At 38.0% G+C, this 17,369-nt stretch overlaps 1 protein-coding gene across 2 annotated transcripts in view; it reads left to right on the top strand.

Moving 5' to 3' along the window:
- Positions 1-17,369, top strand: part of CAMSAP2 (calmodulin regulated spectrin-associated protein family, member 2) — a 78,806-nt gene that overhangs the window by 51,207 nt on the left and 10,230 nt on the right. For both annotated transcript variants that reach the window (XM_010134218.1, XM_010134219.1), the window contains 7 exons: positions 693-834; positions 4,003-4,142; positions 11,101-11,194; positions 12,233-12,326; positions 14,481-14,551; positions 15,060-15,129; positions 15,951-17,366. In XM_010134218.1, coding sequence (XP_010132520.1) covers positions 693-834; positions 4,003-4,142; positions 11,101-11,194; positions 12,233-12,326; positions 14,481-14,551; positions 15,060-15,129; positions 15,951-17,366 — 2,027 coding nt within the window. The remainder of the gene's footprint in view (positions 1-692; positions 835-4,002; positions 4,143-11,100; positions 11,195-12,232; positions 12,327-14,480; positions 14,552-15,059; positions 15,130-15,950; positions 17,367-17,369) is intronic.

Below are 17,369 nucleotides of genomic sequence, written 5' to 3' on the forward strand. Positions count from 1 at the left end.
AAAACAAACAAACCCCCCCCCCCAAACAAACAAAAAACCCCAACATGAAAAATGTGTTCACTGCAGCTAAATGCTATCTTGGCGTTCTAAACTAACGATCTCTTTATACACTGAGTTGTTTTTCAAAATGTTTCCTCTTTCTAAGTGGGACACTGCATGGTCATAACACTTGACTGTTAATGCTTCTCCATTTAGAACTGCCTATAATGACGTATGCTTGTAATAAAAATGAAGTTGATCAGATTTCCTTGTTTCTGAATTTGTCCTTAAGTCAGGTATGTGAAAGATTTTGAACAAAATTCTTAGGTGAGTTAACTTCACAGAGTCATTTGACTTGCTTGTAAACTGAAGTTACACCAGCTAAGGATTTGGCTCACTGTGTTTTCACACAGATTGTTTCTGATGAATAACAATAATTAATTCAGTGTGCTATACAGAGATCATCAAAATTCGGTAGTCTTGAAAGAAATGCTCAGTAGTAGCATTGTAGCATTAGCTGCTTCTTACGTTTTATTTATGCTATTCAGAATGGGGCATAACATGAACAGGTCTTCAGAAATTAACACTGAGAATATTCAACTATTTATTGAATAATACTTTTTCACTAACAGGGTATGAGAGCTAAAATACTAATCTGTTTCTTCATCTGTTTCAAAGCCTTTTACTCTAAATTTCTTCATTCTGTACTGCAGGCCCGTTACAGGAAGGAGCAAACATTGCTTAAACAGCTGCCCTGCATTCCCCTGGTGGAGAACCTGCTAAAGGATGGGACAGACGGTTGTGCTCTAGCAGCCCTGATCCACTTCTACTGTCCAGATATTGTTAAACTGGAGGGTATGTCTAACGTGTCTCTCAGTCCATGAAAGTGTAATGTCCGTGAAAGTTTAAATGTCTGTGCTTGACAACAGTGTAAAGGAAGGTGCTTAAATATGAGAATTAAGAGGCATAATATCAGTGTGGTGGGTTTAATATCAATTTTGTGTCTATTTATTTTTACATTTATATAAAAGGAACAAAGGTGTCCTTCTGTGTTGTGCGTACTTTTGTTATCCCACTAATATAATAAGATGTGTTATTACAGATCTGACTGTGGCAACACACTTCCCTTCGTGCTATGAATCTTCAAACCACCTGGAAAACCCTTAAACTTGAAGCTCTATAAGTGTTTTCTTGTGAATCTGAGCAGTCGTGGGTATAAAACATGGAAGAGTTTAGAGTTAGTCAAGCTCTGTACAGCTGCACTGGCAAGCAGTTGCTCTCTATTATGGACTTTTTGTTCACCTGGTCATTACCTATATCATTTATATAGTAAACAGAAAATACATAATCTGTTTTGGTGTCGTGCTGTTCTGTAATAGCAGTTATGTCAGCAGCTGATCAGCAGCTTCACCTTGTTCTTTTGCTTAGGTCTGGTTAAAGTCACATTTTCCTCTTGGCAAATGAGAATCCCCTGTAGTTGTAAAACATCTTGGCAGCTAGCACCCGTCATTTTCTGCCTGTGTTCTGACCACGATACCTTTGATGTCGTGGGAACACTTACACAGAAGCATCCTGAGAAATCCAGGAATATGAACAACAGTATAAAGCTTGCTGAGGACTGAAATCTGGAATTCGTATACACAACCGTTTTATAGAAGCTTCCAGCACAGTAGGAAGTAGGTGTTGCGGATGAAACACATTGAGATGCACGTGTTCGCGATTCTTCTTCAGCTTACCAATTTTGAAAAATACAACTTTCAGTTTACAGAAATGTTGTAGCCAAATATATACTCCTGTGTGCGATTAGCAAAAAGTGAAGACTTGCGCAGTGTTGAATGGGGGTAACACTTAGCTTCTTAGTACTGTTTTAGCATGGCTGAAAATACAGAGAGTCGGAATGGACTTGTATACCTTGTGCGGCCACGTAGATACTTACCAGCAAATTCCTCCAGCATCTGACTCGAAACAAGACATGGCACATGTCATCTTTGGAACTTCAGTTTTACTGTTCTGGTTAGGTGTCCTGACATAATCTTCCCTAAAGATAAATAAGTATGCGTGCCATTGTCTCAGAAGTAAATTCAAAGGTACTCTGAAACAACTCAAAGCACTTTAAAAAGACTTTGCCTATCTTTCCTGTATTTAAATTATTTAATTTTTGATGCAGTTTAAATTTCACTGAGACTTTGTTCTGTATTGGAACTAAAGAGAGCAGGTAACAGAAAGGCATATGCAAAAATGCTTTAAAATACATTAACAAAAAAGAAAAAATATTAATCTAAATTTCTCTGTAGTCTGAAATAGATTTTCTCATCATTAACACTTCATTTACTTTCAAATCTAGGTTTCCTTCAAGGAATACAGGTCTAGAAAGGACTCCCCATGTTAGTGAGCTAAGAAATTGGCTGTTGTACGAAATTATGTAATCCCTTTCATGAATTTATCATGTTCTATTTTAAAATTGTCTAGCTCTTTAAAATCTGCACTCTTCTGACCCACTGCCACAGAGCTCCATTTTTCACTTGAGTTGAAATCTTATTTTTCTTTTCTTCCTAAATGTGATTGTAGCCTGTCTGTGTGCCTTTGCTGTTCTTCTAGCAGTGCCCTTTGGCTTGAACAGCTTCTCCTAATCTGATGTCTACCTTTTTGGTATATTTTCTTTATCTTTTGCCCAGGCTACTGAACCAAGCCTTTTCAGTCTCCCCTTCTGAAGTGGATTTCCATTTTCGTTATTATCCTCAATAGTTTTCCTCTGCAGCTCATCCAGTTTTGGTTGATCTTCCTGGAGTATGAATGGTTGCAGTTGTATACAGAAATCTAGCCTGGCGTCTCATATGCTTTGTACAGCTCTCCTCTGTCACTACTGGAGATAAATTTTCTGATACATTTTGGCATCATGTTTGGTTTTTTTCTTAGCTGCGTGATGCTGAAAGCTCATAAACATCTTCACGCTAATACAAAATACCTTCCTACTCCATGGCTCTTTCAATTTTACTGGATGCAAACGCATGACACTGCATTTTGCATTGGGAAGTTTTATCCCATTTCAGTCAGGTTAGCCAAACATTTTTTCCGTTGATCATCATCTCTGATTTCCTCCGGGTGGGAATCCTTATCCTCCTAGCATCAAAGTAGATTCTTTGTCTGACGAAAAGATTCTTTGTCTGCAGAAACCTTTTATCCTAAACAATTTAAAACTTTTGTAGAGCTCAGTGATACACTGCTGCTTTGGAAATAAAATCTGATGCATGCTCTGGAAGTAATTTTCTTTTATTCAGTCCTTCATTTTACAAGGGCTGTCTTTTCTTCCAGGAAGTTATTATTGCTACTTAATTTTCCAAGCAGCAATCACAAAAAGGGAACAGGAGGTTAGCTGAGCATGAGTCGTATTCAGAGAATACTGTATAACTCTGCTAGTCTGTTCGCTGTACCACTTGTCTTCACGTAGCATTTTGAGTGAGAAAATTCATACATCAGAGACTTCAGATCCTTGTAGAATCTCATACAAAACCTCTAAACCCACAAAAACAAATACATAAGATTGACTCGTTGCTGTGGTTTTGGGAAGATTTAGGTTAATAGCATTAAAATGTATTCTCAGGTCCCTCTGCATAGACGAATGAAGAGTATGTATGGAGAATTTGAAAAAGCATACATTTCCTACTGCTATTGCTGTATAGAAAATCTAATTGAAGAAATATGTATTAAAGTATGGTTTTTCGTTATATGGAAAAAGGAGGAGTTAGAGCGTGACTTCCATTTTCACAAAAGTAAAGCAGAGGAAAATTGTCAATAGCGAAAAAACAAAATCAGTGTATGGAAAAGTGTCTAAAGATATAAAAATGTTTAAAGTTAAAAAGTAGAGTGATCATTTAAGTTCTGAAATAGAAAAATAAAATCCCCCTGAAAAAAAAATCAAATCTGAATTTATTCAGAAAACGCTCCAGGATCCAGCAAAGCATAAAGCGCTTTTTTGAAAATCTGTAACTATATCTAATCTTTGCTTCTATTCTTCCTTTTTAGATATTTGTTTGAAAGAGACAATGTCTTTGGCTGACAGCTTGTATAATCTACAACTGATTCAAGAATTTTGTCAAGAATACCTTAACCAGTGTTGCCATTTCAGTCTTGAGGATATGCTCTATGCAGCTTCTTCAATAAAGGTAATAAATGAATAAATAAATGAATAAAAATGCAAACGTTTCACTAATGAAACATTTAGTCTTTTTTGATTTGCTGCTGTATGAAAAAACATGGAATTATTACTTGCCCTTAATCATTTCTGTGTACACAAAAATGTTATGGTTTTTAACCTTACGAGTTTTTTTTTCACTTTTGTAGAAGTGTAAACTTCTGAGTTAAGTTCATTGAAAAATCTTGACAGTGTTTTCCCTGGAATTCCTACAAATACAGTTGTTTGGATAAACGATTAAGCACTTTCAGTCATTGCTCTTTTAGAAAGAGGGAAAAGAAGTTCTGCTTATTCTGTCATTTTTTAAGCCTCTGTGGAAAGACAAGGAGCAATTGAATTATTTCTTGCCTACCTGTAACTTTAATTTTTCATTTTTGTTTCTCTAAGACTTTCTTCTCTATAAATCACTCTTCACTTGCTTAAGATACTCGTTGGCCTGCCTTTAGGGGAAAAAATACTATTTTTATGGAGTCAGCACATCCATTGCAGGTGGGATGTAATTGTTTCCTGAATATCTAGGTCATTTCACTGCTTTCATGATCTTTATAACGATCTCACAAGCTGAGTCACAAAAGCCAGAGCTTGAATAAAGCTTTGTTGTCTCCTCTAGGGTTGAACCCAATCCTTTTCAATTAAGTAACGAACTGTCAGAATGAGTGAGGGCAGTAGCACCTAAGACTAGACTACTTAGCTGTTGTATTTTGTGTACGCAGAGTTGCGTGGTAGGTGCCCTCGGTCAGCCCGTGGTGGTTTTCCATCCCGGGTACAGTAACCTGCCGAGGTACTTGTAAAATCTGCTGCTGCGCAGCCTCTCTTGCCTGTGGCTTCCCAGTGCATGAGCCTACGCCACGGTCAGGGATCTCCAGGAGGACATCTTCGCTGCTTACAGATATGTGGAATAAAGGGAATTTATATTTTTCGGTTTAATTTGTGACAGTTAATAATACTGGTTTTGATTTCATTTGTGACAATTAATAATACTGGTAATGAATTATTTCTCAAGCCAGTATGCACTATGGAGCTTCAATTTTAAAAAAGTAACTATTTTGTCAAAATCTCGATGCGTCAGGCTTTAGACTTTTAAGATGCAACAGACTCAATCATGTTGCTGTTTCAGAACACTGATTTAGAGGGAATTTAGAGTTCTTTCAAAGATTTAGAGTATTTCTAGAACTGAGAAAGCCCTTTTGTGATCATGTTTTTACAAGTTGCTGTGGTTGGATACTTATTTAGATGTAAATGCTGCAAAGAAAGGCTGCCAAGTTTTTCTTCTAAAACTTGGCATGGAAACTTTGGCTAGTGATACAAACTGTTTTTCCAGTGTTAAGAGTTAATTTGCTTTCAAAATAAATTCACAGTTAAAGGAGCTCCTTCTTAGTTTTCCAATGTATCTGAATAGAGTAAGTCTTAATAAATATACTTATTCTCGAAATAATTTTATTTTCACTTTGAAAAACTTCCATTGTAAACAGATATTTTTAGTATTTCGCATTGAATTAAACTGGTTAGGAGAAGTCATCTTTATCTCGGCCTACAAAATTTATATAGTATCAAGTTGTAAGATTTATAGAAGCCTGTGCCTTTGTTTCAGGTGTCTGTTAGCAAAAGTATTTATTATTGTAGAGGATACCTCATATTGCACAGTAGGTGGCATTCTGCTTTTGGTGAAGTCTGTTGCAATCATAGAGATGACAGAAAGAATAAAAAGAACCAAACCATTCGTATGTTACTGGAAAAGGCCTCAAGAAAAGAATAGCTGAGTTTTTGGAATGACGATGCTCTGCCATGCGTGGCACTAGAAATTACACTGGGTATCCTGCCTTCGTGCTAAGCTCGAGGAGGAAAGGAGTGGCGCCTCTTTCTGTGAAGTGATCCAGCCCCAGGCGCATCCCTTACGCTCTGTGCTTGGCACACGGCGCTGTTCTGTTACGTTACGTCAAGGGAGGTTGTAGACAATGTATGATACAAAAATTCAGTGCAGGGCTTGACCAAAGTGATTGTGCCCACTTTTGGCTTTCCCATCAATAATTTTGGCACAGAAATAAGATCAGATTAATTTAAAACTTCGCCTAACAAGAATGCACTTAACAAGCTCTCAGATGTTGCAGCAGATGAAAGCGTTGACTTAGTTCTGTTTCAGCACAGAGGAGAAATAGGTTTTGTCTGGATTTCTAGACAGCTTTAATGTGTCATAATCAAATGAAGCAGAAAGTAAGTTTTGTTGCTCCTCACCTGCCCATTTCTCCTCTAAGAAAAACACATTTGTGAAGCTTATAAGATGTTTACTAAGGTAGGGCTACTGGTTAAAGAAAAAAATAATTTGAATACATTCCATGAATGCTTGAGGCACCACCAAGGGATCGTACTGGTTCCTGTTTGTTTTCCTTTGAGACAGGCAAACACAAGTCACAATATTTTCCAAATCCTCCCTGCATGTTTAACAAGAAGAAAGAATAGAAAATCTTGGATTTCTCTTTGGTTGTGTAGATTGCTTTTTTGCCCTGGTCCTCCCTATTCCCTTCTCTTGTAAGCAGTTCTATCCTGAAACAATATTTTTTTAAATATATATTGTTCTTCACCTGTATCTGGAATATTACACGAACTGAAAAAAGTGTTATATTGTGTCTTAACACACGTGTGTTCTGCCCATCCAATGAACAAGTTTGTAGAAATAGAACTTGCATGAAGTGCCATGACAGGAAGCACAAATCACCCTGCAGAGCAGTAAAGAGACTTCTTTATTACTTTGGTCCAACAGTCAATTAGCACTGCAATGTTAGAGTCGCTATGTCGCATCTGTGCCTTGAATAAAGGTCTTATGGAATGTGTAATTCCTGAAAGGATGTTGTAGGGACACGTATCGTTCCTGAGTAGAAAGAAAAAAATGCATCTCACGTGTTCCATTTGTCACGTGAGATATAATGTCGAAAGTATTTGTAGAAGAGGAAAAGCACATCTTTGGTTTTATTTGACTATATTCTTGATATTTTTAGATCATTTTCTGACAGTTTATTCTAGTAGGACCGTAGGGTTCCTACCCAAGAACAGGTCATTTATCAGCTTTACTGTCCAAGAAGGTACCGACTGGCACCTTGAATCATTTGAAGTTTGCCATGATTTGAGAGCTCACGTAGGCATTAGTCATTGAATCAGTTGACACACAGTTAATTGTTGTCTTTTGTAAGTCTTCCTTCTTCTGAGCTTTCAAAAACACGCGGCATTAAAAAAAAAATCCTATAATTGTGCTGGTAATTGAATCTGCATGTGTTGTTGTACATTCCCTTTTCATTGATAGGGGGTTGAGTCAGGGTGAGAGACAGATCACAGCCAATAACCTTTTATTAACTGGATGAATCCGTCATTATGAAGAGATCACTATTCACAGGCGGCGTTCATTAGCTCACACAGTTCACACGTCATTTTTACTGCACTGGAGCCCAGCTCAGTGGCCTCCCAGAAGCAGGGTGTCATACTGGCCCACCAGTGGCTTTCAGGAAGGTGTCCGGTGAGCTGCTCACGGGCTTCACTTGTCTCTTGAGGTCTGTATACACACGTAATCCTGTACTCTTCGTGTGCATGCGACAGCTACTGCCCTTCTGGGTGCTGTTAGGGTTATCCAGCCTGTGGCTGGCCCTAGCGTGTGCTGATGGCCCTGTACGGATGTGGCCGAGCCCTGCTGTCCTGCGTGTGCGGATTCCTGGGGATTCAGCGGGGCCACCCGTCCCTGCAGCCTCTCAGTCTCCTGGGACGCTCTCATGTCTGCCCCTCAGCTTCCTTTCTTTCGGCTGCTCTTCTCTGGTCACCGTAGAGTCTGCTCACCCGGGCTCGTGCAGAAGGCATGTTATTCAGGATGAAAGCTGTCTGGATGGGAAGCGAGGGAAATCCGAGGGCTGATGGCTGTCTCTCGCCTGTGAGGGGCTTCCTCTGACAGGAATGTGGGCCAGCTCGGGCAGAACAAACGTTTGTGCTGTCAAAGGCCCGGCCGGCCAGATCGAGAGCCTGGCTCCACAACTTTTTTCCTTTTTTTCTTTTCCCCCCCCGACTGCTGAATAGAACAGGAGAATATAATATATGAAAGATTGTTTTATACTAAAAATAGTTATTGTACTTGAGCAGTTCTGAATACTTCCTGCTGTAATGGTGCAAGCTATGTAAGCAGAAGCTATAATCAGCACCACGTCCTCAGAGCATCCTGGAGAGGTGAAAGATGGCGTTCAAATACGTCATGGAAATCCAGAAATAAGGGCTACGCAATGTCCACACAGGGTGTACAGCTTTTCCTTCAATCCCAACGAAAAAATCCACTGCCGGTTGGGCTGCCAACCCAAGGCTGAATGGGCAGGTGACGCCCGTGTCTGCCTGCATACGGCTTCCTCAGACCCGGGGGAGCAGCTGGGTGAGGCTCTTGAGGACCGAGGGTGGGAGTTGGGCCAGCGGTTTGATCCCCATTGGGCTGGTCTGAAAGGATTGCTTCCTCAGACCCGGGGGAGCAGCTGACTGGCTCTGGTGAGGCTCTTGAGGACCGAGGGTGGGAGTTGGGCCAGCGGTTTGATCCCCATTGGGCTGGTCTGAAAGGATTTGGGCTCAGGAATGAAAAGGAGGATTCAACCAGGAACATTTTTTAAGAGAAGATTTCTCTTCTGAGAGGTACCAAATGATCCTGACTTGTTATTCAGAGGGAAGCAGCGTGGTTTGCTTTCACTGATGTTCATCAGCCAGTTTGCCCACTTCTTTGTTCTGGTCTGAAACAAGACATACTGGAGTTTTCAACGTGAGTTGTGGCATTTATTAACCTGTGGCAGGAGATATGACAAAGCGACGGTGCTTGGATCGTACACAGAACTGTAATTTGGCCTTCTCCAGAGAGCTGGGAACACTCCAGTTTTCTTCAGGCTTGGTGCATTTATGTCAGCACGTTCGTAACATAGACTGCGGGTTTGCATTTGAGGGAACTTACTTTCCTTCTGAACAGAGATTTTGATGTGCATCGTGATACAAGTTTTACAGTGTTCTTACATTCATTTTGAGAAAATTCCTAAAGGCATCGGTTTTGTTGGACTCTAGCCTGATTGCAAATGATCTGTATCATTTTTATATATGACGTTGTAGCTGCTATTCTGTAAATATGCAGATCTAAAACTAAAAATATTACAAGGATATGAGTTATTTTAAGTGGCAAGATTTGACTAATTTCTGTTAGCTAATTTGATTTAGAAATTACTTGTGATATTAAAGAAAATAATTTATCTTTTTTGTATAAAGTTTTGTAAAACAAGCTAGCTTATCTCCATTTGATACAGAAACGAGTAGTGACTGCAGCTTATATACTCAGAATAAGGGAATTTTTTTCAGAAGATAATCCTCCAAAATGTGTCAAACAGAAGGATTTTTATTGTACAGTACCAGGAGATGCAATAGATGGATGTAACCAGTAGTACAGCTGACTACATGCAACTAATGAACAGTCTAAAAATATCAAATTGAAAAAAAAAAAAATCAGTGTTTAGCAAATAAAAGCATCAGTGAAGCTGCAAGTCTGCCATCTGCTGTTCAGTGGTTTTGAGCCAGTCTGAGCTGCTCAGAGCTTTGTTATTTTTAGTACTATTAAAATACTGATATGTTTCTGAATATTTTTGTGTATAAGTGCAAGTGCTAATCGTGTGACAGGCTGTTAGAACTTTTGTCAGCATAATCAAGGTGAAATCTGTGGAAATAATGTCTAGATTCCTTCTAGCCCTGGGTAGCAGGATTACTACAGACTCACAGTCAGTTTTTCCAAAAACTTAAGTTACTGATCATTAGTCTTCCCCTTTGACCATTATTATTAGCATCACTTTCTGACTGTAAAATACTTGTGAGAAAAAACGTTTTCCATCAGAATGTTTCACTATCATGCGTCTAAAGTAGCTTCAGTTCTGAGTGGGCTGTATAGCCAGCAGTTTCTCTTTTACTTTCGTAAATACTACTTGGGTGACTTTTAAAAAACAAACTGTCTTGCAGTAGCTCGGGTTTGCATAGAAGATATTCTCAGAAGAAATATCTGAGTCCTTCATAAAATAGTCACAGTTAAATGTAGTGTTTCATCATAAACATAAGAAAATGGTGTGTTTAAATACAATATTATTTCAGATGAGAACGCTATGACTAGAAGACTTTTTTTTAGTAAAATCAAGTTAAACATGCAGAAGTTTGAAGGGAGGTAAAGGGAGGAGGAAATGTTAAGTGAAAAATTATAGAAATTGTAATATTTAGAAACCGTAGCTTTAAAAAAGGTATTTTGTCTATACTGAAGTTCACCTTCAGTCACATAGAAAACGTAGAAGCCAACTCCATTCTAAAAACCAAAATAACAGCTGTCTTTGAGCAAACCAAAGGTCCACCTGGCACCATACTCTGGTCCCCACAACAGTTGTCGATGGCAGAAGCCAAAGCAAGTAGAGAAGACCAGGGCAAGTCTGGGTTTTATTGTGGATAGTCTATGTCAGGTTCAAAATTCCTACGCTACAACTAAGGGTTACCAGAGTTTTTGATGTTAAGAAGCTCTGAAAATTTTATTGCCTAGCCTTGCAAAACCATGGCCTTTTCACTACTCTTTTTCTTTTTTCTTTTTTCTTTTTTTTTATGGAAAGGGTATTGTGTTTGACAGGCATCTTTTTCCACCTGTCCTGTACCTCTCTGCCCTGCCTACAGGACCTTAGTCCTGAGCGCATGCCTATCATGAACCATTTCAACCGAAACAAACGGTTACCATGTGGTAAAGTTACGTGTATTAGATAGCTGGTGATACAGATCAGTCTTACCCTTCTCATTTTCTAAGAAATCATTAAAAGCGATTGTAAACTGCACGAGACGCAGAGGCGTATCCCAAATCCTGCTTAATCTGTTTGTTTGCAGGCTTGTGTTTTAATATAATGGGGTTTTTTTTGTAGAGCAACTACATGGTGTTCATGGCAGAATTGTTCTGGTGGTTTGAAGTGGTGAAGCCATCGTTTGTACAACCTCGTGTTGTTGTGCATCCCCAAGGTAATCATGTTAAGGATCAGTTTTAATGTGCATGTTTTTAAAACGTCTGTGTTTACCAATACAGTGACTATTTTAGTTAACAGGATTTGGTGGTGAACAACCCCGTTAAAGAAGGAGCAAAGCACTCTTTACTCATGTTAATCTTCATTTCGTCTCATAAATCACAACTAGATTTTGTTGTCTATTACCAAAAACTAATTTAAATTGTTGTGGTGTAATCATTTGCAAATTTTCCTGACCTAATCAAGCCTAGAATCCATTTATGTCCATGCAGGGATTACAAACAGAACAGGGAGCCAAGAACAGAATTTAGCCTGAAGAGCTTGTATTGCTGAGGAGAAGATACCAAGAGAAAGGAACATAAATCTGGGGAAAGTGGACAGATAGTTAATTGTAAAATTGCATTTTGTAGCTCAGTGCAGAGGCACAGTCTTCCATCAGTAGATTCTCAAATTTAAAAATCCACTTCTCGTGTACATCTGGAGATCTGTTAATGAGTACAGAGTCACGGTAACTTAAGCATTCATACAGAAGTGCTCTGTTATGTGGCTTTCATACTTTTTGTTTTCATTTATATGCTTTATAGCGTGATTTAAATCTTCTAAATATTGCTAATTAATTTAGGACACGACCAAAGTACTATTTTATAGATGAAAAGTCAGTCTAAGGGTTTGGGGAAATAAAAATTATCAGAAAAGTTTCTTCCAGAAGAAGGTTTATTTTTACTGGAAAGATTGCTTGCTTTTAATTCTGTGGCTCTTTTACAGTTTTTTTTCTTTATTATTTCTTCCCTTGCCTTTTCTAATCATTTTTTTGTTCTTCTCCATTCCTTTAATTAGTGCCCAAATGGGAACTTTGGAGCAATTAAAATGGAAAGGAAGTGACTGGATTTTAATCTAAACCAATGAAAATTCTTTAAGTCTTTGGAAAGCATTCCTTCAGATTATTTCATCAGCTTTTCTACTATGGATTTAATGAATTTTTATTAATTTTATTAATATTAAACTATAATAACTTGAGCTTTGTTCTTCTTGGCAGATGAACCTGCAAAAGATGCAGCTTCTGCTCGCAGCTTGAATGCAAACAGAAGAAATTATGTGGATAGCCCATCTGGTTCTGACTTCATAGCCAGGTAGTGTCAGAGAACCCTGGTTCTGTTTCACACTCTTCGCCTTTCTATTCAAAATCAAACACGGGTTTCTAGTTACTTTTTGTGTCTTCTTGTAATGCAAGATTTGGATTGAGTTACCAAAGGTAATCGGCAGAATTTTGTGGAAGATCCCGTGGTTCAACTATTTCTTCCACTGCCCCATCGCAAGGCAGGCAACATGTTCTTGTTTGTACAGTTGCTGTTTGCCCCTTGGACAGCGTGCTGTTGTCTTTCCAGTTTCCAAGACAGCTCTTACCGTTCAGCAGAGAAGGGTCACGTGGCCGTCTTGTCCTCTCCGGTTTCATGTGGGGCTGTTCACCAAGTCTGCTCTGGAAAAGCTATTTTTACAGAATTCACAAAAAAATTTCCAAAAATGGTAAATAAACTGAACTAAGATAACAGCAAGAAAAGCACTGAGCGATGGTTTTAATTTGGTCTGATCATGTTACTGAAGTACCATGAAGGTCAAATTGGTAAAAATAAGTACTTGTGCTACGATGAACTTCCCAAGTCCTGTGAGCATCAAGAATGGAATTTAATATGTTTTGCATTATTTGTAGTTTTTGTAAATATACGTGAAACATTTTTTTCAGTATTATTATTACAGATTTGAAGTAATATAAAAACATCCTGTTTTCCTTGTGTTCTCTAGCTGATCATACATTTCATTAATTTCTCAGGGAAGACCTTATCACTCTCTACAGCTACAGTACACAAAGAGAGAAAAAAACTAACCCAGCTGGAGAACATGAATGTTTTGCTGTTGGCTTAGCTTGTTGAAATGACTCAGGATGGGATGGAGAGCCAGATCCAGTGCAGAGGAGTGAGTGGGTCTCTAGAGGAGGACAGTTACGATGTCTGAGGTTGCCATGGAACCACAGTCGTGGTGCCAAAATCATTTCTTGAGGGAAAATAAAGTGTATAGATTTTCTTTGTGGCAGCAAGTTTTCACAGGCTGCTGGATGGAACTTTGAAAGCATACTTCTCTTTTAAGATAACTTGGAGACATTATATTAACGATATTCAAATTTTCGTAGAAATCCTAATGTCATTTAAAACAAATATGTAATGTAGTGGTATTAACACAAAAAAATCAGGAAAAATATGAGAGCCTGTTTTGAATAATTTAGTATATACTTATGAAATATGCTTCTGTAGTTTGTAAAACAACTTTTTTCTTAAATTGACCTGAATATCTTTCCCACAAATACTATTTGGAAACATGTCTACAGCATACAGCATATAAACTATAAAAGCACTAAACAAATGTTTTGAAAACTACTGATTGAAAAAAGGGAGTTGGGAGTGTTCTTCTCAATTCAGTGAACAAAATTCAAAACATGAAAGGATTTAACCCAGCGTGTTTTTGAAGTCTGGCTTCTTTAGAAGTGTTTCACATACAAATGCATGTGTCTCTATGCATGTGTCTTTGTTCTGGTCCCGAGGAAGCACGCTGATCGAAAGGCTGAATGATGTTAATCCTATTCTGGATTAACACAGCTGCTTCATTACAGACCTTCCCTGTGAACCAAAAAAAAAGGTGCCTGTTGTAAGTAGAAACAGAGCAAATCTTTGTGATTATTCTTTTAGTAAAGAAAATATTTTTGTATTTATAAAGTAGTAGCTGTCACCAAATCTCCTTTATCCACGTTTAGTGCATATTGCAGTCCAACACAAAGTTTCAGACTAAGCAAAGGAGAGGTGCAGGAAAATTATGTAATACTAGCTGTACTCATGCAGTTTTGAGGCCGGTAGGAACTGCCTCATTTTGTTGATGTTTATGTGTGGGGTTTTTGCTAAAATTCAACCTAAAAAAGGGAACCTTCTGCTAATAACATTTACATGAAATAAATCGGGAGGCAAGTGTGTTAAAACTAGCGCTGTTCTGCAGCCATTTGGGTAGGAGGAATACCTTTTCGACTTTCTGGTGTGCCGGCATCAGGTCCAGCTAAAGGCAATCACAGTGTTCTCTTTTGAGATAATAAATGAGTATTTCAAGAAGAGAAGTCACTTTCTTCCCTGTCACAAAAAAATAAATCTGTTTTTGTGTTGGCCCAGATCATGAAGCCTGGTTGCCCTTTTGTAATGTGGCTTTTGATATATATTTCTTCTAAGTTAATGTCTCTTGCTTTGTAGATTGGAAAGTCCAACTTACCCGCCATCTCATCAGCTGCATACACCCCAGCAGCCTTATTCATCTGCTCCAGGTAACAATTAACGAATGGGTGGATGAAGCACCAAGACAAGGTGTCATCTTCTGAGTAAATTGCTATCTCACTTGTGTTTATTCAAACATTATTTATGCAGAAATTACCGGGAGAGCTTTACGTCAAAGGCTAATGAATGAGTTCTATAATTTATAAAATGTACAAATGGGAAGTTTGCATTTGTGCCTCTTACTGTGTATATTTTTTTTAATTTGACTTCTGTTTGGGTTATGGGGAGTATGGGTTATAACAAATATTTGTAGTATATTTTAGTTGCATTTCTAGTATATTTTCTCAGCTGTAAATTCTTTGAGAAATGAGGGGTTTAATACATGTTCAGGATGAAACTGACTCAGTTGCGCTACTTTATTCTCAATATAAAAAACTTTTTTTTTGCCATTGCAATGTTCTAGGTAGTGAAGCAAACTAATTTGTTAAAGCAACAGAAGGTGATGATAAAATAATTTTTTCATAGCAGTTACTTTGGGTTCTATTTAATTTCACTTAGGAGTCATCAGAAGGTCCACATCCATGTCTTATGTAGATGGGTATGTAGGGACATGGCCCAAAGAGAAACGGTAAGTAGTCCTACTGTACCAGTTAATTAAAAAATTATTACTTAGTGGTCATAAATAGTAATAAATGCGCCATTGTAGTTTGGATTTTTCAGAATTCTCTAATAAAAGTTCTTGTAAACAGCTTGCAAAAGTAGAAAAATAAAGAGAAAACTGTATTATGGATTAAGAACTCAGCAATAAGAAATAAACTTCAGAAATAAATAATCTCTTTATGTTTAAATTAGGTATATTTGAATTGTTGGTATTAAATATGATCACATTTAGTCATTGCAATCAACTAAAAGTGGTAAGAGTAACGTGGCTAATGAGCTCACTAGTATTTAAACTTGTATTATTCTGTGGACAGTAAAACAATCAGGCTGAATGTTTTGTTTTTCAGTTAGACTGGTCATAAACTCTCAACCTGTAGGATGTAAACTAAATTTAAAACAGTGAGAGTTACAGTGGCGGGTTATCCAGTAAGTGTAGATTGCGTCCCTCTTCACACCTTCCTTCTGATCTGCTATGACAATTCCTGTATTTCTAAAAAGCCCAGAATTTATTCCAAAGTAGTAAAAAGCGTTGACTATCTCTGAGGAAGATCTTGTTATATTCCATTTTTCCATGTATTTTTACTTTATTATATCTATGTATTAAATAGCTATAAAAATATATGTATGTGATATATTTATTAGAGTATCTTTGAAGCCGAGCAAAATACAGTATATCTAACAATGCCTTTAACGCTACAATCTTAAAATCATTTTAAACCCAAATGTGAATATTTCATTACTATTCATCATGAGTTGCTGAGTTATTTCCTTTATTCTAATCTCTATTAGGTCATCGTTACATGGAGTTTCATTTGACATTTCTTTTGACAAAGAAAAAAGCGTTCCAGTATCTACTCCAGACAGAGGAATTACTAGATCTGTGAGCAACGAAGGCCTTTCGGTAAACATCAACCGTGTGCCAAAACATATTAGAAAAAATCTGTCCTTCAAATCAGTAAATAGAGAAGAGGGAAATCAGGATATTGAAGAGGAAAAGGACATGATAGCTCATAAAGACACAAAGGCTAATCAGCCTCTTAACGCAAATCAAAAAAATGCCAATGAGAGCAGCCTCTACAGGTTTCCAAATGGAGCTCTGCAAAACAGGGCAGTTCTGGATGATTTTGGCAATCAGATTGAGACACCAAGCATTGAAGAGGCTTTGCAGATAATTCACGACACTGAAAAATCTCCCAGAGGTATCCAGCCAGACCAAATTACAAATGGGTTCTTTCTTCACAATCAGGAAATGAGCATCTTGAATTCAAACATTAAACCAAATCAGTCTACCCCTGACATAATTACAGACACAAAAGGTGCTCTGAGTCCTGTGACTGACAATACAGAAGTAGACACTGGAATACACGTCCCTTCAGAAGATATTCCAGAGACGATGGATGAGGATTCTTCTTTGAGAGATTATACTGTAAGCATGGACTCTGACATGGAAGAACCATCTAAATTTCTCCAGGATTATGACGTGCGAGCTAGCAATCACAGAGATCAATTAAGTCCCTGTCCTAGCTCAGTAAGTACTAAATCACAGGCAGGCAGCAGCGCTTCTTCGAGTTCAGGGGTTAAGATGACTAGCTTTGCAGAGCAGAAATTCAGGAAGTTGAACCACACAGATAGTAGAAGCAGCGGAAGCAGTTCTCAGAAAACCACACCAGAAGGTTCTGAGCTGAACATCCCTCATGTGGTTGCTTGGACTCATATCCCAGAGGAGGCACCTGTTCCGCAAGGAAGAGACACTACACAGTTACTGGCTTCTGAAATGGTACATCTTAGGATGAAGCTAGAGGAAAAGAGGCGAGCCATTGAAGCACAGAAGAAGAAAGTTGAAGCTGCATTCACAAAGCAGCGGCAGAAAATGGGAAGAACAGCTTTTCTTAATGTTGTGAAAAAGAAAGGAGATGGAGTATCACCTCTCCGAGAAGAAGCAGCAGGAGCTGAAGATGAGAAGGTATTCACTGACAGTAATCAGTTGAAAGAAAAAGAAACTCAAAAAGCAGATGAAAAAACTATTAAGACTTCAGAATTAATAAAAGAAAACCCTGAAAATTCTCATAGCAAATGGTTAAAATCTCCTGCTACCTCTGTGGATGCTGAGAAGCAATGGAATTTAGCAAGCCCCTCAGAAGAAAATTTTAATGAAGGAGATATCTTAGAATATACAAAATCTATTGAAAAACTGAACTCTTCCCTACA

Source organism: Buceros rhinoceros, unplaced genomic scaffold (assembly GCF_000710305.1).
Source record: "Buceros rhinoceros silvestris isolate BGI_N320 unplaced genomic scaffold, ASM71030v1 scaffold17094, whole genome shotgun sequence".
Taxonomy (NCBI): domain Eukaryota; kingdom Metazoa; phylum Chordata; class Aves; order Bucerotiformes; family Bucerotidae; genus Buceros; species Buceros rhinoceros.